The 22,851-nt window shown below is 41.8% G+C and overlaps 1 protein-coding gene across 6 annotated transcripts; it reads left to right on the forward strand.

Moving 5' to 3' along the window:
* The first annotated feature begins 1,949 nt into the window (after nt 1-1,949).
* U2AF1 (U2 small nuclear RNA auxiliary factor 1) lies at nt 1,950-19,216 on the forward strand. 6 transcript variants are annotated; one of them, XM_058019253.1, is made up of 9 exons: nt 1,950-2,040; nt 2,882-3,407; nt 4,426-4,513; nt 7,314-7,380; nt 11,536-11,585; nt 12,164-12,262; nt 13,375-13,508; nt 14,512-14,604; nt 16,261-19,216. In XM_058019253.1, the coding sequence occupies exons 2-9, from the start codon at nt 3,238-3,240 to the stop codon at nt 16,394-16,396; spliced, it is 837 nt and encodes a 278-aa protein (XP_057875236.1). In that variant the 5' UTR covers nt 1,950-2,040; nt 2,882-3,237; the 3' UTR covers nt 16,397-19,216. The 6 variants fall into 6 exon arrangements, with proteins under 6 accessions (XP_057875236.1, XP_057875235.1, XP_057875238.1 ...); XM_058019252.1 differs by lacking the exon at nt 7,314-7,380 and adding an exon at nt 8,183-8,249; XM_058019257.1 differs by lacking the exons at nt 1,950-2,040; nt 2,882-3,407 and adding exons at nt 4,725-4,781; nt 6,703-6,733 and having other exon boundaries at nt 4,467-4,513.
* Nucleotides 19,217-22,851: the final 3,635 nt, after the last annotated feature.

The raw sequence follows: 22,851 nt of genomic DNA on the forward strand, positions 1-22,851 counted from the left end.
TTTCCTAAAACCAGCTGCTTCCTTCCTCATTTTTCCTCTCAGCCCTTTTATCTCCAAACCAGATGTGGGTGTCACCATTTTGTCCTGGGTGGATGACAGCGGGCCTTAAGGAGGCAGAGCAAAACAGAGGAGGGGTTGTGGCAGCGTTTAACCCAACAGAGCTGAGCAATTTGGGGCAGGGAGTAACCCACAGTAAATCACTAACCTGAGATTTTCAGATAGGTACAAAAAAATGGAAATATGGGAAAAGACTGGCTGCTGTTACCATGCCAGGCAGAGCACCCTTCCCCTGACTGACACTAGCACACAACCCAGCGTGTTTAAAATATTGAAAACGTGTCTTGATTCCCCAGGAAAAAATTATTTTGACATATTTCAGCTGAAGGCTTAAACAACAACATTGGAGCAAAGATCAGTGCAAGTTTGCAGGAAGGAGCAGCAGGGAGCAGGTGAGGTTTACATCCCCAAAGAGCACAGAAAGAACACAAAGGACATGGAGCAGTGTCTGTCCCTGTCCTGAGACAGGGCACAGCTCAAACCAGATCAGGAATTGCAGGAGATACCAGGTTGGATGGGGCTTGGAGTGGAACCTGGGATAGTGGAAGGTGTCCCTGACCAGGGCAGGGGCTTGGAACGAGATGATCTTTAAGGTCCCTTCTACCCCAGACCATTCCATGAGTCTGTGAACAATCCAACTGGAGCTGTGAGCTCTATGGACGGTATTTGTTACTGCTTCAGGGAGCTGCAAAACATCTGAGATGAATTTTACTCATCTCATGCTAAGCACTCAGTCTCGTTTGCTGAATCACCACAACCATTAAGTTTATTTCCTGATGTGGTTTTCAGTGATGTACAGTATTGGACTCTTCCACGTGCATTGCTGCTCCATCACAAGAATTTCAGTTCACTGGGTTCAGCCTTGCAGCTTTTGGCCTGTAATTCCATGAAACCTCCCCGTGAAAAATGCTTATTTTATGTTTGGCTTTCCACAAATGTTAAAATTAATATTATATGTGTTATGTTAGAAACTAATGCTGTATTAATTCTCTTAAGTAGTGTGTTAAATATAGTTTAGGTTATAACTTATAATGTTAAAATAGAAACTATGTATATGAGATTTTTTTTTAAGAAAGGAATGAGGTACTCGCACCAGACAGCAGCCACAGGACACCTAAATCTTTCAGAGAAAGAGAACTTTTTGCCCAATTATCAGAAGAAATTAACTTCTTCCCACCTCGCTCAGCCCTGAAGATGCCAGAGGATTAAGACGAAGAAATTGACCATGACCAGACAGAATCCTGTGTTTGAATGGAATTCATGCATCATGTATGAGGTGTATGAATATACAACAGGCTGTTGCTTTTAAGGGTTAATCCTCTGTTAACGTGTGTCCTTTTTTGGGCTTATTTTGCTCAGAAAGGGGCACCCAGACTATCTGTAACTCTTTGTTCTTATTGTCTCATATTGTCCTAATCCAAATTGTCCCCATTTTTTATTACTCTAATTACATTGCTATTTTTATAACCATTTTATTATCATTAAACTTTTAAAATTTTAAACAACAAGTGATTGGCGGTTTTCACACTCCCAAAACAACAATCAGAAAGAACTTGGTTCTACTCTGCGCTCTGCTTTTAATTCAAAAGCAAGGTTTTGGGGTTTTTTTTAATTTAAGCCCCTTCAGAACGTGCACACAGACACTCACACAAACACGCTTTTGGAAGGAATCCCTTTATTCCAGCATTTTTGGAAACCGCGACCCCCGTTCAGCTGCTTCCCCTCAGCCGCTGCCGGGGGCGGGACTCGAACCCGCGGCCTGGAGGTTCCGCCCCTGGTCCCGCCCCGCCGCCCCTGCGCGCCTGCCGTGGCGACCCCGCGTGTGGTGCGGACCCCGCCTCCTCTCCCCCCTCCTTCTCCCAGCGCAGCGTTTCCGGCGCGGTCGCTGTGACGCGGCGGCGGCGCCGGGGCGGTCCGGCGGGCGGGCGGGCGGTGGGAGATGGCGGAGTACCTGGCCTCCATCTTCGGCACCGAGAAGGACAAGTGAGTGGCCCCATTTCCCCGCTCCCCGCGCCGCTCCCGCGGCTGCGGCACCCCCCGGGCGGGAGGGGGGAAGCTCGAGGGGAGGCCGGAGGCCCGTAGCGCGTTGCGCGGGGACGCGGCCTGTTCCGATCGCGGCGGTCAGCCCTGCTTCCCTTCTCCCTGCCCCTCCTTCCCTGCGGGGGGACCCCCGGCCCGTTTCGCCCATTTCTTCCACTCCCGCCTTGGGGGCACGTCCCCCGCCTTTCCCATCCCGCTGGAACGCGGCGGGAAGAGGGAAGCGAGAGGCGGCCGCGCTCCCCGTTCCCTTCCCCCCCCCCCCACCCCCCCGCCGCCATCGCCTCCCTCAGGCCCTTCCCCTCCCCCCCCCCCCCCGCCCCCCCCATCCCAGGCGCGCGCGCGCCCGGCAGCGCGTGGGTCTCGCGCGTTCCCGCGCGCGCGCCCGGCGGCCCCGCCCACGCGCTCCCCCCTTCCCCCCCATCCCATCCCCCTCACGGGCCGGGGCCGTTCTCGGGCACTCCCTCCCCACCCCCCACTTCTTCCTCCTCCTCCTCTTCCTCCTCTCCCTTCCCCACCCCTCCCCTGGCCGCCATGAGGGTGTGCCGCGCCTCGTGGCGCGCTGCCGCCCTCCCCCGTCCTCCCTCCGCCCTCCCCCCTTCCCCCCGCGGCTGCGCCTTCCTGCCGGGGCCGCTGGGTGCCGGAGCTTCCCGCCGCCTCCTGCCAGAAAGCGCCACCTCCTCCTCCTCCTGTTCCCCTTTTGTTCGTGTCCCTGAGCCTCGCAGCAGCCTGAGAGCTCCCGCTCTGCTGCAAGGACAGCGACTGGTTATTTCTCCCCCCTCCCCAGGGTGCGGAGGATTTCCCCGACTGCTGCATCCTGATCCTACAGGCTTCTGCCTGCAGCCTTCCACGCGTCCGGGAACGCCTCTAGTTTCTCTGGTTGTTGGAAGCACACACACAAAACCCTCCTAACGAAAATTTGGTCACCATCGGCCTGACCAAACCGGCGTGTTTTTCCACTCGTAAAAATGAAAAGGGGGCATCGATGTGCTGCTGGACTAAATTACTCTTGTCAGCCCCTGGCCGTGGGGCTTCTGCTCTGCTCTGTAGCGCTGCCATTCCAGGAAAGCAGTGTCGGCAGCCTCTTTTTTGAGCTCTGTTACTGTAGCATCCTTTCACACAAAGGAGATACATAGGAATTTAATGCATTACAGTTTCAGAGTTTTAATCAGGCATGAAATTCCTGTGCAGCTCTTTTTTTCTGTTAAAAAAAGCAGACGGAACCTTCCAGAAGGTGCTGAAGTTGGAGGCACTATTGGAAATTTTGTAGTTAGGTATTTCTTTTTGTTTCAGGTTAGAGTTCAGAAAAGACAGTAAGTATTTTATCATGCTAAGTGTTTGTTTTCAAAAACATAATCAAGAGTGAGCATGTTGCAATTTTACAGTAGAATGCTTTGCTAGAGATCAGATGTGCTTTATTTAGTACTTTAATAATTCTCCCCTCCATGAGTTGATGTTGGTTACACAGGATTGTGGAAAATAATTGGTGTTAATTATGGGAATAATAATTTTTCTTCCAGGAGAATTCTAATATTTCATTTACCCATATATAGCCCATCATAGTTTTCTAGCCCTTCAGAATTTTGCATTTCCCTGTCAAGGTAACTAAACTCCTTGTGGTTTTCTTTCATCATTCTGTGTGAGTTACACCTTTTTGTGGGAGTTTCAGTAGCATTTCTAAACCCAGATCATTATCAAGGTGTCCTGAGATGGATCATTCAAGAAAAGCTTGTGGTTTAAAACAAAAAGCAGCTTACTCTTAGAATCATTCATTATATTCATGGAAATAGCTTAACTAAATGGATTTATTTTGCTGATGTGTATTCTTTCTGTAACATGATTTTCTGTTCCCTGAATTATTTTGGATACTGTGTTGGTAGCAGCCTGAGTTACCCTTAGAGTATGATTTAACCAGGTGGTTTGTAAAGGTGAGAGAGGTGCAAGTGTGTCAGTTTTAAATCAGATTCAGCTCAGCCACAGAGCTCCCAGTGTCAATTTCAGACCGGTTTTCTCGTTACTTTCCATCCCATCACCCACTGAAACTGATGCAAAGACAAGAATGGAGAAGCAGAAGATAAAACAGAGATCACTTGTGTGTGGTGAATCATGGAACCACTTTGGGGGAAATTGGTCAGACACTGGCTGTAAGTTAGGGGTAAAAGGAAAGAATATGGACAGGTTGGTTGGAATGCTTTCCTGTACAGTTCTGATGTGGATTTTTCTTTGTATTACTTATCCACATCAAGATAAAGCCATTTAGGGCATAGGCTTTTTTCAAATGATTGGTTTCTGTGCCAGTGTGTAACTACCTTATTCACTTTTTTCTTGCAGAGTCAACTGCTCATTTTATTTCAAAATTGGAGCTTGTCGCCATGGAGACAGATGTTCTCGGTTGCACAACAAACCAACATTTAGCCAGGTTTGTTTCCCCTTTTTTCTCTTTCTTGTGGAAATATACTCTGGCTTCTTTAAAACATAGAGTCTCAGATACAAGTCAATAATTACCAAGCTCCAGATTAATTAGTTCAGTTTTAGCCCCAGTTTATCTGGGTCTTTGCTTTTGTTTTGGGGTGTTCCATTTACTTCTCCCAGCATTTCTAATTATCTCCTGTCACCCTTAATGGCTGCAGGAAGCGATGCTGTTGTAAGCTTGCCTGTAGTAGAGACCAACCAGTGCTAACTTTCAGGTGAGTGTGCCTTCTCAGTGGTGTTCAGGCACTTAAACCCTCCCAGAGTTCTTAAATCACAGACAAAGGCAGCTCATCCCACCTGGCCCAAAGGTGGGAACTTCAATCTTTTATGCACATAATAAAAGAAACCTAATTAATGAATAAAAGTGACTCATTTGTCATTACACTTGCTCTCTGACCCAGGCTCTTTAATTTCAAGAGTGACTTGCATATTTCCTTTGAATGTGGAAGAAATTATTATTGAAAACAACTTGCCTGGTTGCTGAGGGTGAATTGTCAATTTTCATGACAGATTGTTTAATCTTTGCCTCAGTAAATATTATTAGGAGACAATGATGTGTGACTGCACGTCTGCCAGAAATAAAAATAAATTTGAAAAGGTGCAGGGAGTGACAGGGTTTTCATTATTGTTGTTGTTATTATTATGAGCTGTACAATATTCACAAATTACGTTCCTGGAGAAATGTATTTTTCCCTCTTTCTATCATTGCTGATTGTCAAGGTACACAGATGAATTTCTTTGGGAATTCTGTACATGAGCAATAGTGCCTTTGAAAGTTACTGCATTTTTCAACTGCACTTTTAAAATTACAGAGAAAAAGTTCACATAACAGCAGAGCCTTCTGCAAGTTCATTGAATCTGCTTAGGAGCAGAGTTGATGAGAAACGTGAGCTGATGCTGCTTTGGGGAGAAATTAGGGAGGGGAGTTCTATCCATGTGACAGGTTCAGAGCTGGGATCAAGGTAAACTGTGAGTGGGCAGGGGAACTTCTAGGGGAGGATGTCAAAGTTACTGGTAAATAGGGACTTCTGGTACTTAAGCAACAAAACCACCTCTTTGCTTCTGGAATTTTAAAACTTTGAAATGCAGATACTTTATTTCAAATGAGTATTGTCCATTTTCAAAACTATGCCATGCTGCTGACCTACATGGAGCACAAGTTGAAGTGCAGTTGGTTATTTAGAGACCTAAATTTAGGTCATTGACTATGAAACAATAACAATATTCCTAAAGCAGAGAGTTTTACAGTAGTTGTCTTTTAAGTTAAAAAAAAAAAAAAATGAAAAACCCAACAAAAAACCCCCTCAACCTTTAATTTTTCTTTTTACCAATAAAAGTTTGTGTGCAACTGCAGCTTTCTGTCAGGGCAGCCTTTAGCTTTGCTTTAGGCTGTGGGTGGCAGTGCCAGCTGCAGTGGGTCAGCAGGGCACATCCCATTCAGCCAGGGCTGTCTGGCACTGCACAGCCTCGTGCTGGCAGCTCTGCTGTGACATCTCCCAGGTCCCTGGCACTGTGTGGGGTCTGCAGAAATCTTCATTTGTGTGCAGGTTGACAATCAGCTGCGATAGAAAATAGAGCAGACATCCTGCTAATGGGAAGTTACCAGCACAATGTTTTAACCTTGTGCAGCTCTTGCTGGTGCAGCTGCTTTACAGAAGAGCTGTGTTAGGAAAGGTCACACAATCCAGGGTGATCAAATTACCCCCATCAGCAGAAACACCCTAACCAGATGCCTGATTCTGGCACTCTCCAGCTGTAGGCTGAAGCACAGGTAGTTTAAACCTGGGCCATGGAAGCACAAAGCTTTGGTTGGTATGGCTGGGCCTGTAATAAAACGAGTGTGTGGTTTTAAATGTGATGGTACAGTTGTATTTTTTTTTTACATGTTAAATGGGTAGTGTATGTAGGTGTGACATTGCTGGTCCTCTGACTTCTTTAAGCTCTGAATTCTTACTGTGACTAATAATTATAATGTCTAAGCTAAAGTTACTTGGGGATTGCCATTCATACTGACTAACATTGAGCTTGTATTTTAAGTAATCAAATCTCAATTTTTGAGCTGCTTACAGTGATATGGACGTTTGGAATTTTTTTGTAATATTAGTTTACTAACTTAAACATGGTTTGTTTTTTCAGACAACTTGATTTTAAGAAGAACGGTACAAATGTAAGGTTTCAAGTCTGCCTGGGCTAATTCTTCAAGTAAAAAGCAGAAGGGCTAAAAGGATATTGTCCTTATTTGAAGGATCGGAAACATGTGAACCTATGATGCTATTATATTATTTAAACAGAAATTCCACCAAGAAAACCCTGATGCACAAAATGAGATGTAGCAGTTGCCTCAAGGCCTTATGGTCTGGTGTAGCATTTTGGACACTGTGGCATTATGTATTACATGCTGTGCACGTAACACTTCTTTTTTTCCCCCCTAGACTTGCAGTAGTGAATCTGGTCTCAAAAGTTTAGGCATCTCCAGAGTACCTCGTGTGACATTTTAGGTTACTCACACCTCCCATTTTGAGGCTAGCTGTTGAGACAAACGCAGCTCTTTCTTGGTGGTTAATTAAAACTGTTTTCATAATATGATGGTCTGGATGCAATTTTGGAAGATACTCTACAAATACAAAAGGAAGTCTTAAGGATAAAATATGACTTTTAGCTGTTTGCAAACAAGTTGTCTCTTTGCAATTGTCTATTATATGCACAGCAGCCAGTAGAATTCCCCTTTTTATTTTTTTTCCCCGCAGACCATCTTGATTCAAAACATCTATCGTAACCCCCAAAACAGTGCACAGACGGCTGACGGCTCACACTGTAAGTCCCACAGTTGGAGAAATTTTTTTAAAGAATGGTGTTAAAGAGCCCACTCCTAATTATGATAAAATAATGTTGGCTTCTGAGCTGCTGACATAAAGCTGTTGCAAACAGGACAAGTGACGGAACTCTTCTTGCGCACAGATCAAGAATTTGTGGAATGTCTGCAGTTGTGAGTGCAGAAAGGGCTGCACAAATTGGACTTGGTGCAGATTCCCTTTTGTGCTACAAAGTGAAACTTGGTTACTTGGTAACACTGCATTCTTTTGAAAGGGTTAAACTGCAGACATTTCTCAAATTCTTGATTTAACACCCAAAAAAAAAAAAATAGGTATATATGTACGGTAAGTCCCAAACCTGGGTTTTCTTTCATCTTAACTTTTTTAGGAAAATGGAGATTTCATGTTATACTCTAATTATTGTATTACTTCCTTTCCTGGGATTTTGCTACTAAGAAGTCATTCAGTAATACCAAATTAAAATTATTTTGCTTGTAGCACGACTGCTCCATTTGGATACCACCTGTTTTCAGAGCTGTCTGAAATCATGCAAAACCCCTCTATAGTAATATTGGTGAATAGAGTGAAATTAAGAATACAATAATGGAGTATCATGAGATCTCTATTACTTTACAGTGTTAGGTTGATATAGAAAGGTCACCAGCTAAGTGCAAGTTCTCCTGCTTGGGAGAGAATAACCACCTCTCTTTCAGCACAGACTCGACTAAAGCGACCCTAAAGGAAACCAGTTTCTTGTTAAAATTATTTTCCATAATATAAAGTTGTTGCGTTTTGTATTTCAGACCATTGCCCTCTTGAACATTTACCGTAACCCTCAAAACTCTTCCCAGTCTGCTGACGGTTTGCGCTGTAAGTTCATACAAGTTCCTTCACTGGTTCCCTGGGCTTGATTGTCAGAGCTCAGTGTCGACTTAAACTGGTCTGCCATTTTAGTTTAACAGATCAAACTGACCATGTTTCGTTACATGTGTTCAAAACAAACACAAAAAAACCCAAAAAGCAAAAATAAAACGCCCCAGTTTTATTTGTCCCACTACCTTTCTCCCTGCTCCCAGAACTATGGGGCAATCTGAATACCAACTATTAAATCAAAAAGGGTTAAAATTATACTTCCCCTGTGAAGCAGTGTTGGTTGCACTGCTTTCTTCCTGTCACCTCTCTCCCTGCCAGTTGCCTGCATCCTAGGAATGGTTTTCTGTATGTTTTGTGCTATCCATTAGGTTCCACTGTCGGAAAGAGCAGGACAGTGACACATTGACTTCATTCAGAACAAATGTCCTGCTCTGTAAATGTTAAGAGAACTTGAACTGAAACTTTTCAGACTGCATGCATAAATTTGTCCTAGGTTAATGCAGCTTCCATTTAGGGAGTGCACTTTGGAAGAACACACCATGACTGACTAGCCCCTCCTGGCAGCTGTCCTTTTTGGATGGGTGCATGCTTAAAATTCTTTCCATACTTTGAAAATTCAAATTCTGATGCCGTTTGGCATATTTACCTAAGACAAATATTTTTTTAAAGTACTTTTGAGGAGGGGAAGGCATTTGGGTATGGTCATGAAGTAATTGAATGACTCCTCCTGAGATACAAATGGGCATAAGCAAACACACCTCCTGTGAGACTGGCAGCAGTTAATGCCCAGGATTGCTGATCGGCGATTAACTGATTTGTCATTGTAATTGAATCATCGATATCAAAATAAGATTTAAAAAAAAACATTTTAGAACCAAAAAAGGGTCGGTGTTCTTTTCTAACTAATCTTTCTTGTTGAAGTGAGTATTTACTGTGTGGTAATAAAGCTTTGTTTGGCTATTCTTTTTTTTTTTTTATTTTTGACTGTTGGTTTATAGACCAGTTCAGATTAGTTACCAGCATTTTGATTAGAAGTGCTTTGTGAATTGGCCACTAACTTCAAAGTCAGCACTGTCTCTCTTGCTTCTAAAAGCAATAATGGCTCTATTATGTAATTTGTGTTTTTGTCACACAATCAAGCTGGACATGTAAATGAGCTGTGTTGTTTTGTCTAGATGCTTGACCAGTCCCATTGGTTTGTAGGCTCTCTCCTTGCAGATGCTTAGTAGTTAATGCTGTTTCAGTAGACCAAAACATTTCCAGTTGGGTGTTTCCACTCTCTCCCTGAACTCTCAATGAGCTGGTAACTAATTTGCACAGAGTTACAGCAGTTTGGTCTGTGGAGCTGTTTAGATTTACAGCTGCAAGAGTCCTGCACAGATCCTCCAGTGTTGTAAATGCTGGTATCCAACTCTAGTTTGTTGTGACAAGCCAGCAGCTGTGTGCCAGAGCCTGCCTGTACCTCCTGGGGTAGAGCTGGAGCTCTGCAAGCAGTAGGTTTGCTGAAACTCCTGGCTCCTTGGTTTTTGATATTTGTCCCTACATAAGTATTTGCATGTATTTTAAATGGATAACTTGGGTAGCTGTTTAATGCCTTGTCATTGTTGCTTAACTGTCTTCCTTTCTATTGCCGTCGTAGAGGATTAACCTTAGTTTGGAACAGCAATAGTTTTCCTGAGTATTTTAATTAGTAATTGGGCTTCTCATGGTTCAGATACCATTAGCCCTGGAATATGGATGTTTGTAAAGCCTGTCATGTATACCTCCCACTTCAGAAGGTCATTGAAGTAGTCATTAACTAACTGTTGCCTGTGATATCCTAATTTGACAAAAAAAACATTTTTAGCTCTTGTCCATCTGGTAAAAAGTAATTATTCCCACTGAGGCTCCCAGAGCCCCTGTCTGATACCTTTAGAAACAAAACAAAAAAATCCTTAGGTGTTAGTAAGCTGTTATCAGTGATGTTGGCAGAACCTTGAGAATATAGTTAAGTATTAAACTGCCTAGAATTACTGGTTTAATGTTTGATATTCCTTAATTTGCTACAACCATGGGGGAGAAGAAATTTTTTAAAAGCAAACCTGTCTCAAATGCAGAAACACTGTCAGCCTAAACTATAGACCAAATGCCCCTTAGCCTCTTGTGGGGGTGAGCTGGGTGGAAGAACAGGAACTGCAGTTCCAGAGAGTGTGGCTGGTTAATATTAGAGCCTTTGAAGAAAAGCACAAAGTTTGTCCAAGTGCTAATACTAGCCAAAATTTTTTTCATACCAGCCTGAAAATGAATAAACTCAGCCTTATTGGCTCAGTTTCTTGTCTTTCACATTCTGTTAACTAAACCACTCTGGTTTGTAGTTTTAAACACTAGCATATTTTCCTAGCATAAAATGCAGGGTTTGTTGTAAAACTGCTCCGCTTGATCTTAATAAACCACTTAACTGCTGAAGAGCTAATCTAATGGCTTTAATGTATAGAGCTTGTTTAAAGTGCTGTAGACTGGAAGAAATAAATGAAACTGATTTTTATACATTTAATGCTTTCAAAAAGAGGCCACACTTATGTTGGGTTTTGTAGCAGCAGGCAAGCAGCACTCGTTTTTAAAGTCCAGCTTGTAGCATGAAAATAATATTAACTTGAATATTAGGCTGGCTTGTCTTGCACTGAAAGATGTTCTGCAGGACTACAGAAAAATGAAGTGACACTCAAACTTAAACTAGAAAATGGCTCTCTGTTGCAAAGCATTGAGGGCACTGAGAAAAATGTGTCATTTCAATGACTATTTTCAGCAAATTAAAAAAAATTCTGGGCTGTTTTACATTCTGAGCTCTCAAATTGAAGTGGATATGCTGGAGAAGTAGGCATAAATTTCTGCCTTTAGGAAGAGTAATACTAAATTTTAGTAATATTTTAAGATATGGAATTGTAACAAAGCACTTGCCTTCTGTTTAGGTAAAATTGTTGGTAGTTAGAGAGTGGGACTATACATTAAATTTTAAGTGATATTTCAGAGTAATTCTTTTCCCCTTTAAATTTGTGGCATACAACTTTGGCTCTGATTAAAACTTGCTTTGATTTGATCATACCAATGTAATATTTTGACAGATACTTTGGGGACTCAAAGCTCTTCACACATCCTTATTTTGCAATATTCCTGTTAGTTAGCTCCATGCTATATGGTGTCTCTCATGCTCCAGATGGCCTCTCTAGATTGTTTTGTAGTTTGATCAAAATCTCCCCTTCCTTATTGGCAGGCTCTAATCAGTCTGACTCTTTGACTTTTGCAGGTGCTGTGAGCGATGTTGAGATGCAGGAACATTATGATGAGTTCTTTGAGGTATGTAAAGGTGCATTGAAGTCTCCCTGGATTGTTAAATGGATGTAGTGGATAGCACAATTAGACAGATTCAGGGAAAAAAACCACTTATTTCCTTGGGTGTTCCTATAAAACATACAACTTTGTATTAAATATTTCCTGGATAACCAGTGGTTAGTTTGGCCTTCATTTGACTGCTTGAAATAGTCTTTGTGTAACATCAGCAGTGACATAGCATTTTGATTGTATAATCTCCTTTTGTATAAATTTAAAGCATTCTTAATTATTTGTATAAAAACAAAGCACCTGAAGCTAGCATCAGTTTCTGTGTTGTGTTTTCAGTGCATCCTGTGCATTCTGTAAATGCTGTGTCTGTTTTCCATAGATTTTTCTTGTATGTTGGTAGTGCTGTGCTTACAGATGGCCAAGAAAGTATTCATTTTAAACCCCCAAATGTAAAAAAGAAAATAAAAATCAAGTGATCTTGCTTTTTTCCAAGGAAGGTGTTTTTATATACTTACTTAGAGGTAGATGCAATATTTATTTCTGTACTTACAAGTAATGTGCTGCAAACTTGTGCTGGGTTGCTTTGTGCTTAGGAGGTCTTCACAGAAATGGAGGAGAAATACGGCGAAGTCGAGGAGATGAACGTGTGTGATAACCTTGGAGATCACCTAGTTGGAAATGTATACGTAAAGGTAGGGTGAAGAGATGTTCATGCAGGCAGGGGGGGTGGTGTTTATTGATTTGGAATTTTAAAAGCTGCTGTGTGATTGTAGCTGCTCTGCAGGAAAGCTCTTCAGTATATAAGCTACTCTCCAACCTCACAATTTAAAGTAAAAATGTTAAAGGAATCCAAAAGAAATTTTAATGAATTTTGAGAAGCTTTCTTGATAGTCAAAATCCATGTAATTTTCAGAAATAGAAACTTTTCTTTTCTTTTACATAGTTATAAACAGTCACCACTAGTAGACTGCTTAGTTTGGCAGGGTTAATTTGGGATCTGTCTTAGCATCACGCTGCCCCTGAAGCACATCAGTGTGAGAGAGGTTTTATATGCCACAGGTGCATTAATTTTCTAACTTCCCAGTTAAACACAGTATCTGTGACCAAGTTAGATTTGGCAGTAGCTGTGTGGTTTAAGGTGCAAACTGGAGCACTTAGGCTTAACTTTAAAAAGTCATTGGTATCTCTTGAATAATGAGTACAAAATTGTCACCTGCAGAAATTTTACTGTGTGTTCAAAGTGAGGGGGAGGTGTGAGAGAGTTGCTTTGAATATTTTGGCTGTACATTCCCTCAGCTGGAAAGTATTTTCACACCTGAAATTCTTCACTGTATAGGTCATAATCAGAAAAAAAAGTTGTTTTAAAAAATTACTGTGAAAAGACGTTTCAAATTTAAATTTTACAGTCATCGTAAAATGGGATCTTAATTTTTGCAAATTCTCATATAAATGAATGCAATCTCCAGTTTTTATATAAATTTCCCTTAAATGTTTGAAAAATGCATTACATCAGGACTATGGTGCTCCAGAAACTCTTTACAAGCATTCTCTTGGTTTAAAGCTGTACCAAGAAAACACAGTATCTTGTATTGACTAACTTTCCCACTTGAGACACCAAACAGAGCATAATGAAGAGGAAAATCAATGTTTTGATTAGCCCTTGAGTCCCAGCTAATGAAAAGCTTTGATGGACTGTCCAAGAAATCTGAAGTAGCTTCTAATTTCATTACTAGAGCCCTGAGCCTCAGCTATCACCCAACTGAAGTGATAGGAATCTTTCATCTCTTGCTGATTTTGCTTTCAGTTCCGCCGTGAGGAAGATGCCGAGAAGGCCGTGATCGACCTGAACAATCGCTGGTTCAACGGGCAGCCCATCCATGCCGAGCTCTCCCCTGTGACTGACTTCAGAGAGGCCTGCTGCCGTCAGTATGAGATGGGGTAAATAAACAGGGCCTTCCTCCTGCCTTGGCCACCAGGGAGGGTGCTGGAGTGTGGATTTCATGGAGCTGAGTGCAGGAAATAAACCACTGCAGGTACCAGTAGTGTGGGCGGCTGTGGTGTTTGTGAGGGACCCAGGACGAGGTGAGAGATGAGAATCTGATTTATTATTTTATGATATATATTAAAAGAATGCTATACTAAAACTATACTGAAAGAGAAAGGATACATCAGAATGCTTAGCAAGAACGAATAATAAAAATTCGTGACTGACTCAGGAGTCCAGCATTGTCACAGACACATTTTATGAAAAATCATTTCCATAGGATATTTTCTCCTGAGAAGCTGAGGGGCCTCAGGAACAAAATGTAAACAATGATTATCTGCTGCTGTGGAATGCAACAGGTGCATCTGGGATTGGTGTCATGTGGTTGTTTCTAATTAATGGCCAATCACAGACTCTCTGTCTGAGCCACAAGCCTTTGTTATTCATTCCTTTTTCTATTCTTAGCTAGCCTTCTGATTAAATCCTTTCTTCTATTCTTTTAGTACAGTTTTAATATAATGTATATGATAAAATAATAAATCAGCCTTCTGAAGCATGGAGTCAGATCCTCGTCGCTTCCCTCGTCCTAAGACCCCTGTGAGCACTGTCACACGACATAGCTGGCCGTGATTGGCCATTAATTAAAAATAATTCACATGTTGGGATAAATAATCTCCAGACCACATTCCAGAGCAGCAAAACATGGAGAAGCTGAGGCTTCTCATCTTCCCAGGAGAAAAAAGCCTGTCAAAGGGATTTTTTCAGAAAATATCACAGTGACAGAGAACCTGCAGTGTGAACCTCTTGACTTCTACCATCTTTTGAGGATTTTCTCCTAGAAGTATGACAGGGTCTAGGTCACTAGTAATTTACTGTGTTTAATATCAGAGGCATTGAGGTCTTAGCAGATAGTGCAGAGCTGGGAATTGTAACTGTGCCTCTTGATTTCTGTTCCAGAGAGTGTACACGAGGAGGTTTCTGCAACTTTATGCATTTGAAGCCCATTTCTCGAGAGTTAAGGCGCGAGTTGTATGGGCGGCGTCGTAAAAAGTAAGTTTGTTTTTAAACACTGCTAAAAGTAATTTAAGGATCAGTTGCTGAAAAATCTAAAGGCAAATCTTTAAGCTTGTGCCAAGTCCTCTTGTTTTTTCTGACACATTTCTGGCACATGCCAAAGGGCATCAAGTCAAGCTGGCAGGTGGCCAGTTTCCAACAAAGGAGTAGGGCTTTAAAAACATGGTGCTTCTTGCTCTGCAATGCTGTGGATTCTGAAGGTTGGTGTGGCAGGCAGGGTTCAAGGAGAAGAAGACTCACTGAGTTACTGAGGATATATAGGCCCTTCCTGTTCAGGTACAGATGGACATCACTAGAAGTTGCTTTATGCTTCTTCTGTTTTATTCTCTTCTAAATGTGTTTGCTCATGGCCTTTGTTAGATGCAGGCTACTTGGCCAATGGGCATTTTGGCAGCTTTCAGCATTATGTGCAATCAAGCATTTATAGATTATACTAAGGATCAAACCTTATTTGCCCTTAACTGTTAATGGTGAAATGTGGTAGCCTGTATTCATTTCTTACTGTTTAATACCAGCCAGTTAGTGTATGGAGCTCACTCTTAGCTTCACAGTGTGTCCCTTGATAGGAATTCCCAGTGGGAAAAAGGAGAAATAATTTCACTTAATGGTAAAGAAGAAATTTATAAAGACATTTCATTATGTACTGAATTATTCATTTAGTGAGGTACCTTGCAGAAAGGCTTTTACCACTGCTGTTACTGTGATGGTTCACTTGGAACTGGATTCAATCTGGTTGCATTTAAGACCTTGCTATTTGGAATAGGCATATAAAATCTTTGATCTTGCTTTTATATAGAGTATGATTTTTGTAGCTTTCTCTCAATCACACAAGGAGCCTGGGATTGTGAATGTGTTTTTCCTGTGAACGTCTCTAATTGGCAGTGTTTCAGAATCTGTGAGGATGAATTAAACTTCAAAAAACATAGATTGTGTTGCTTAGCCACATATATTTGTGGCTAAGTAATTTTTCATGTATTTGAATGCTTTATGAAAAAGACCAAGTGTGTTTTATATTAACCTTTTGATCACTGTTACAAATCTGGAACTCTCAGGTTCGGTAATGCTGATTGGTAGTGGCTGTGATAGCAGTATGTTCTGGGTGGTTGTAGCTCCCTTCCTGAATTTATCAACCTAAGAGGCAGGGAAGATCATTTGCCAGTGCTTGTGTCCTGGAGGGGTAGAAATCACATAGAGGGAGCAGCAACAGAGAACTGGATTTTAATTGCTACTTAATTGATTTAATACAAGTGGACTTAGAAGCAGCTGTAGACTTCTGGTGTGTGTTGCTAAGAGCTATTCCTGTCTGCCAAAACAGGTGTCCCCTTCTCCTGCTTTAAATAACAGCAGTGTAACCGTGCCTCTCCGCAGGGCTTGCACATCCATTGTAAGAGGAGACTGCAGGGAGCAGCCAGTTCTTGTACCTGTTTGTGCTGACTCCCCAGCATGAAATTTGGGCACTTTGTAAATCCGTTGTGCTTTGCAGCCCGAGTGCCAATTAACCAATCCTTCTAATGACACACTGCTTTCTTCTCCCTCATCACTCCCATCCTTAATTACATGCTCCACTGTGTGGTACTGCAAGTAAATTACTGCCTGGGGTGAAACAATAAAATGTCCAAACTCTCTTTGAAGGCATCGATCCAGGTCGAGGTCCCGTGAGCGCCGGTCCCGATCCAGAGATCGCGGCCGTGGCGGCGGCGGAGGAGGCGGCGGCCGCGAGCGCGACAGGAGGCGGTCAAGGGACCGCGAACGATCCGGTCGATTCTGAGCCATGCCATTTTTACTGTATGTCTGCTAGAAAGTGTTGTAGTTTGACCAAACAAGTTCATAATGACATTTTTTTTAAAAGATGGGCTTCTGAATAAAAAATTTGTAGTGATACAGTATTCTTTGTGTAACTTGTTTCTTGTGGGGGGAGTCTTTTTAACTGTCATTCCTCTATCTTGACAAATACCTGGATAAGTCTGCCTGAGGGAAAGGTGGTAAATGTATTGGAGGAGCGCCAGTTCTGGTTTGGGTTTTTTTTAAATTTTATTCGGGTATCATTTGAACTGTTGATGAAAATGTGTGTGTATATAATATAAAATATTATATACATAGTAAAAATAATATACTGCTTAAGAAACAGTTACTCACATAAGTTTCCCTTTTCTGCTATGCTGTCTGCTTATTTAGGTTAGTTTAGGCACATTTAAGAGGAAGGCTGTGCGAAATGCATTTATTTACTGAGTAGAAACGCTTAGTTACAAAAATGTATGTTTGTTTGTTACCAGAAGTCTGTGCTCTGTCTATCAATGTGACTGTGGCATTTACAATAAATCCAATTTCTTGGTGTAAAATCTAAAGCCTATTTTCTAAGCACTCTGGAGTAGTTGAGTTGCTACTCCTAGCTGCCTATTTTCTAAGCACTCTGGCATAGTTGAGTGGCTGCTCCTGGCTGTGCCAGAGTTCATAGTTCAGGTTTTTATAATTCTTGACTAAACTCCTTTCTTTAGCTGGAAAGAAAGTTGCCTAGTGCAGTGTGGAAAAAAATAATATTTTTATTGCAATGATTCATAATAGGCAGGTGAGGGTTTTGTGAAAAAAAAAAGCCACCAAAATTATGCTCCATGCAACATAATAGAGAAGTGCTATTGAAGGAAATGCAAGGATCAAAGTCCTTAACAGACATTTTTTTCTAATCTATGCTCTCTCACCCGTCATTTAATAAAAAGCATTTTGTTAGCATTCAAGGTCATAGAAAACTAATTGGATGCTAGTGGAAAATAAATCTTATTTCCACCTTTCTGATGGTCTGGAGTGTGATGAAAGCTAATGGACAGATGGCAGTTCCTTCACAAATACTTCTTTTCTTTTTTTTTGAGCTCAGATTGCTCAATCACTGAACATTGTAGGTTGTGTCCCAAAGCATTAAAGCTCCAGTGGAAATGTTGGCATTCTGAGAGACAGTTTGTACAATGGTTGACTTGCAGTTTCATCTCATTCATGTCTGCTTTTATTCAAAGTGTAATGTAGCAAGAAGTTTTGGTCATTGACCATATTTCTGCAAAATAGAACTGTGTGTACACAAAGCTACGCAATAAACCGCAGCTTTCCAGTGGGGGAGAGAATTTGCTACTGCTTCCTTAGTTCTGAGCCAGATAACTTGCTAAGTGATAAATCTCCTTGGTGATTCTTTTTAAAAAAAATGGAAATAGGATAGGAGTGCATCACATAGTCAGATGATTAACAAACCGGCTTCTTTCTGCCTCTTAAGTATAGACCATTTTTCTCACTGGAAATTGGAAAACAAAACTATCAAAAATTGAGCTTTTCTAAATTAATCTGCTTTGCTTCTTAGACTAAATTCTTGTATCAATTCAGTTTGAATTTTTTTTGTTCCCACTGGATGGTTTGGCTAACCAGACTTTAGAACTTGGTGTGCCAGGACCCTTTTAGAAGAAATATCACTCAAGCAGTGAAGCCCATCTCCACATGATGTTTTGTTGTAAGTACATAAATCAAATGATGCTTTACTGAAAGAAATTGAGCAGTGCCTGGCATTAAATGACTGAGATGAAATGTATTTCTGCTGGGCATTAGAAATTTCACATTGATAATTTAGTTCTTAGAGTTTACAGGATATTAATCCAGTTTCATATTTCTCGTAAATGAGATTCAGGATTATTGGTGAGCTAATTTAAATTTCAAACTACAAAAGGTGAGGATAGTTTTTGGTTTTTAAACAGTATCTAATACAATGTGGATAGTATTTAAAAGGTTTAAGATCTGCTCTATAAAGCTAGTTTAAAAGTTAGTTGTTCTATAAAGTTAGTTTAAAACAAGTACAGATGTGTCCCTGTAATGGCTTTAATCAATTTATCTAAATCCTCTTTCACTGCAGGTATATTTTTGCATGAACAGATAGTGGAAGGTGGATTTTTCTGTCTCCCCTAACACAATTTTGCTGAAGAAAGCATCCTAGAATTCTACCAAATGTACAATTTTGTGATCTGATTGCACAGTTGCCCAAAAATTCCCCAAGTAACTGGGATATGTTGGAATGGGCACTGAAAGCAGTGGATTTTACTGGATACTCTAATGAGTGCCTAGTGACAGCATTCAGCATATGAACTAAGCTCATGACATATCTTTTTAGGTTATCCTTTTGAGACTGTGCTGCCAGTAAAATCCATCAAATTTGAAATTTAAACTGCACCAATTTGGTTAAACATTTACACCAAGTGTTCGTTCACCAATACAAACCAAGTGGAAATCCTACCTCCCCCTCCTCTTGTTGCCCACAATGTCTTTAAGATTTGTTTTTTTCCCCCTCCTCCCCAAGGTTCTTACTTCTCAAATATTTCATTGTTGACTCTTCTGTTGAACAGTGGATCTTAATTTATGGAATTCCTTTACCTCAAATAAGTGACAGCATACAGGATTTTCTGAGGTCTGAGTCAATTAGGTTGAAACTGTTAATCCCAAGTGGCTTTGTATTTGGCTCTTATTCTGTGAAAACGCTGCTTGTCCATGAATATGATGTATGTGAGACTGTAAAACCAAATGGAGAAAACTTGTTCAAAATAAAGCCTTTTTTTTATAAGAATCTGACAAAAATTATCCCTTTCCTTTAAATTGGATGCCGCTCTCTAAATATCTGTGAGGACAGACTAAAGTTTTAAATTCTTATATCTTAAGCTATTTTTTTGAGCAATTCTTTGCCTTCTGTTTTTCAGAGCTGGTGAACCATGTCTTCAGCTAAAATAACCACATATTATTGACATATTGACATATTGACATGATCAAATTGGATTTTAAGAGTGCAGCTTGGGGTTAGGAGTTGGGGAGGGTTGGTTTGGGTTCTTTCAATTGATAAAGCTTTTGGTAAGGCTGTTAAGGTTAGGAAGAACCTGCAAATTTCTGTTGTGTTCTGCAGAGGACAAGAAAGGTCATTTTTACAGAAGGAATGTGTTCATTTGAAAAATTAGGTAATCAAAGGGGGTCATGACACTTTAAAAATTATTCTTCCTGGTGTTGCACCATCCAGGCTGCAAAATTTTGGGTGTTAATGATTGTTAACATCAGCACTTTAAACTGCCTCTGTTGTCTTTAATACATTAGAAGTGAAACTTCTATGGCAGCTGTGGGTAAATAATTTCATTTTCCTGACACTGTTTTACTGAAGATTCCCTAAAAACAGTCCTGGTCAGGAAAAGTTCCAGCTGAAAAGCAGAGCTGGGGTGGTGTTTTCTTTTTAGCTGGTAAGGAAGTAATGGCTGAGTGGCAAGGCTGTCACAGGAGAGAATATTTGTTGCTGCATTAATCACTTACAGCAAGGCTGGACTGAGCTGTGTTACTGTACAGTCTTACCCTGGAGCAAATGAATTTCAATTAAAAAAAAAATACCAAAATTATATCCAGATGTCTGTAAGAAAAAATTAATGTGTCTTCACGTTGAATTGATACCTGGTGCTTTCTAAAGCCATCCACAAGTATTTCAGGATTCATCCAATTAACTGTTTTTTTATGAAGGATATAATAATTTGAATTGGAAGGCACCTCAATGACCATCATGTTCCACCCCCCCTGCCATGGGCAGGGACACTTTCCACTGGACCAGGGTGCTCAGAGCTCCTTCCAGCCTGGTCCTGAACACCTCCAGGGGCAGGGAGTGCACAGCTTTTCTGGGCAACCCCTGTGGCACTGTCAGTGCTGAGAGTGTCTCCAAATTGTTCTTATATTTTGTGATTTTCATCGTGTTAAATGCACTCGTATAAAAATTCAGCAAGTCTCCTCAGCTATGTAGAGAGTCTCTCCTTGTCAGCAATGTGCTCATCAGCCAAGTACTTCTGATCCTGTTAACCTTTCATATTTCATTTTTAACAAAATCATAACCTTAGCAAGAAGAGCCGTGAGCAAGAGAGGTCATCAGCCAAAATCTTCTGATCTCATTAACATTTCATGTTTCATTTTTACCAAAATCATAACCTTAGCCAGAAGAGCCACGAGCAAGAGGCCAGCACAGTCCCACTCAGCAACCCCGTGGTTCTTCAGCACCAGACCTGCTTTAGCAGATCCCTGTTTCCCTGCTGATGGTTCCTGCCAGGAGCGGAGTTAATTCAATTGATCTCAAGTTTCAGCTGTAAATGGGATGTGTGGGATCGGGTGGAACGGTGGCAGCCGAGAGCCCAGGGCAGCTGCCAGCTCCGGTAGCAGCGGCTCGTTCGAGGTATCAAAGGCTGGAGGGGGCGGGGTGTGCTTATCTCTGATTATCTCTGTTCAGATGCAAGCGCCGACTTCTTGGTGCTCTGCTAAGCATCGAGCCCGGTACTTTTGCATAATTTGTGTTGTTGGGTGTTTGCTTTCCAAGATTGTTTTTACAGGACAGCTGCTGAAGGGTGGGATGTGAGTGAGGAGTGGACAGCAGCCTGTGTGTGTGGCTGCCCCTTTTATCCAAGTGCCTTAACAGCATTTTTGGAGCTGTTTTCCCTAGGAAGAGATAATTACTGTAATCCAGGTGTTCCTATGGGATAAACCCGTGTGTTAATGACAAAAGTCTGCAGAACATTTATTACTGCGCCTGAGTGGGCGCTGCTGGTGATAGAGAGATGGTGAATCTTGTTTCTTGAATCAGAAGGCTTATTTATTAAGATATTATATATAATACATTATTATACTAAATAGAATATAGAGAGAGGTTTGCAGAGCAGCTAGGCTAGGCTAAGAATAGATAGAAAAGAATCTATAACAAAGTTGTGGCCAAGGACTCAGTCCCCTAGCTTGCACTGGTGATTGGCCCTTAATTATAAACATAGGAAATGAGCCAATCAAGGTGTCCCTGTTGCATTCCACAGCATCTGATAATAATTGTTTACCTTGTCTTCTGGAGCCTCTGGCCTCCTGAAGACACAGAAATCCGAAAGAAAGGATTTCTGTGGAGAAATGTCTGCGACAAACATTGTTTTCCCAAGCAGTGTGGGACTCTTCAGCTCTGCCCTTCCATGACTGCACGTGTAATTAAGTCTGGAGGAAAAAAATAGTTTCTGCTGTGATTGAACAGTGAGACAAAGTGGGGAGAAAGGCAGCAGGGAGCCATGGAGTCTCCCTGGCTCCTTGTTTTTCAGGGAAAAGCCTTTAGTCTGCCAGGCTGAGCCCTGCTGTGCTTTTGCCAGCACCTGGCTTCATTTCAAGTCTTGCTACCTATTCAGCTGAATATTGGATGTGTTTCAGATCCTCCTCACTGTCTTCCTGGAGCTGTCTGGGATTCTGGCCAGGCACAGGGGGAAGGAGGGAGGAGCTGCTCCCACTGCAGGCTCTGCACCAGCCTGCTCCTGGGCCCGGGGGCTGGGGGAAGAGCCAAGGGGAACCACTGCTCCTCCCTTCTCTGCCACCCATTTCCTTGAGAGCAAATGCTGCTCATGTCCTAGAGAGAAATGGGAGAGAACCTCACAGATCAAAACAGTCTTGTATCTTCCATCATCCTTTTTCCTTCCTCTTCAGTGAACATGAAAAATGTTTGCTCTTGTGTTGGAGGAAAAAAGTCCTGGAGAGAGGAGTTGATAAAGGGACTCCAGGCAGGACGTGAAGAACTGATTTCTGGACAAAGCACCAGTGGAGAGTGAGCGGCCAGCCCTCACTGGCTTGGGGATTGCATGCAACATTAATTATTGCAGTGCTGGACTGGAGATGGGCAAGGGAAGGTCCAAAGTCTCACCAGAATCTCACCAAGTAACTGTCTCGTTAATGTCTGGGCCATTTTTTCATTCTGCAATGGTTTAACTTGTTATATTTTACCCTTTCATGACCACAATAAAGAGACATTTAACTGCCTTCTTTGCTCAGTCTCCAAGGAGGCCAGCCTTTGGTTTTTTGGACAGCCTTGGGATTCTCAAGCACACGTGTGGTGGCAGCTGTTACACCTCACCAAAACACACCTTCAGCAAAGGGCATAGACCTGCAGTGCAGAGCAAACAGCAAATATATTATTTCCCCTTGTAGTACTTGCAGCTGATTTGAGTAAGGTTTCTGATTGTCTGTTTTCCCTTCTCTGACAACTTCACTTCTTTCACTCTTCACTCCTGGCTGTATTTGTCTCTACAACTTCTCGTGTTCCCCAGGCCACGTCACACATGGCCCATGTCACTCCAGGTGGGACAGGTACCTCCCCAGAGCACGTGGCTGCTGGGAGTGCCATGTGTCCTGCAGCCTGGATCCCTGTTTGCTTAACCCTGTATGGTGTTT

This window comes from Melospiza georgiana, chromosome 2 (assembly GCF_028018845.1).
Source record: "Melospiza georgiana isolate bMelGeo1 chromosome 2, bMelGeo1.pri, whole genome shotgun sequence".
Lineage (NCBI taxonomy): Eukaryota > Metazoa > Chordata > Aves > Passeriformes > Passerellidae > Melospiza > Melospiza georgiana.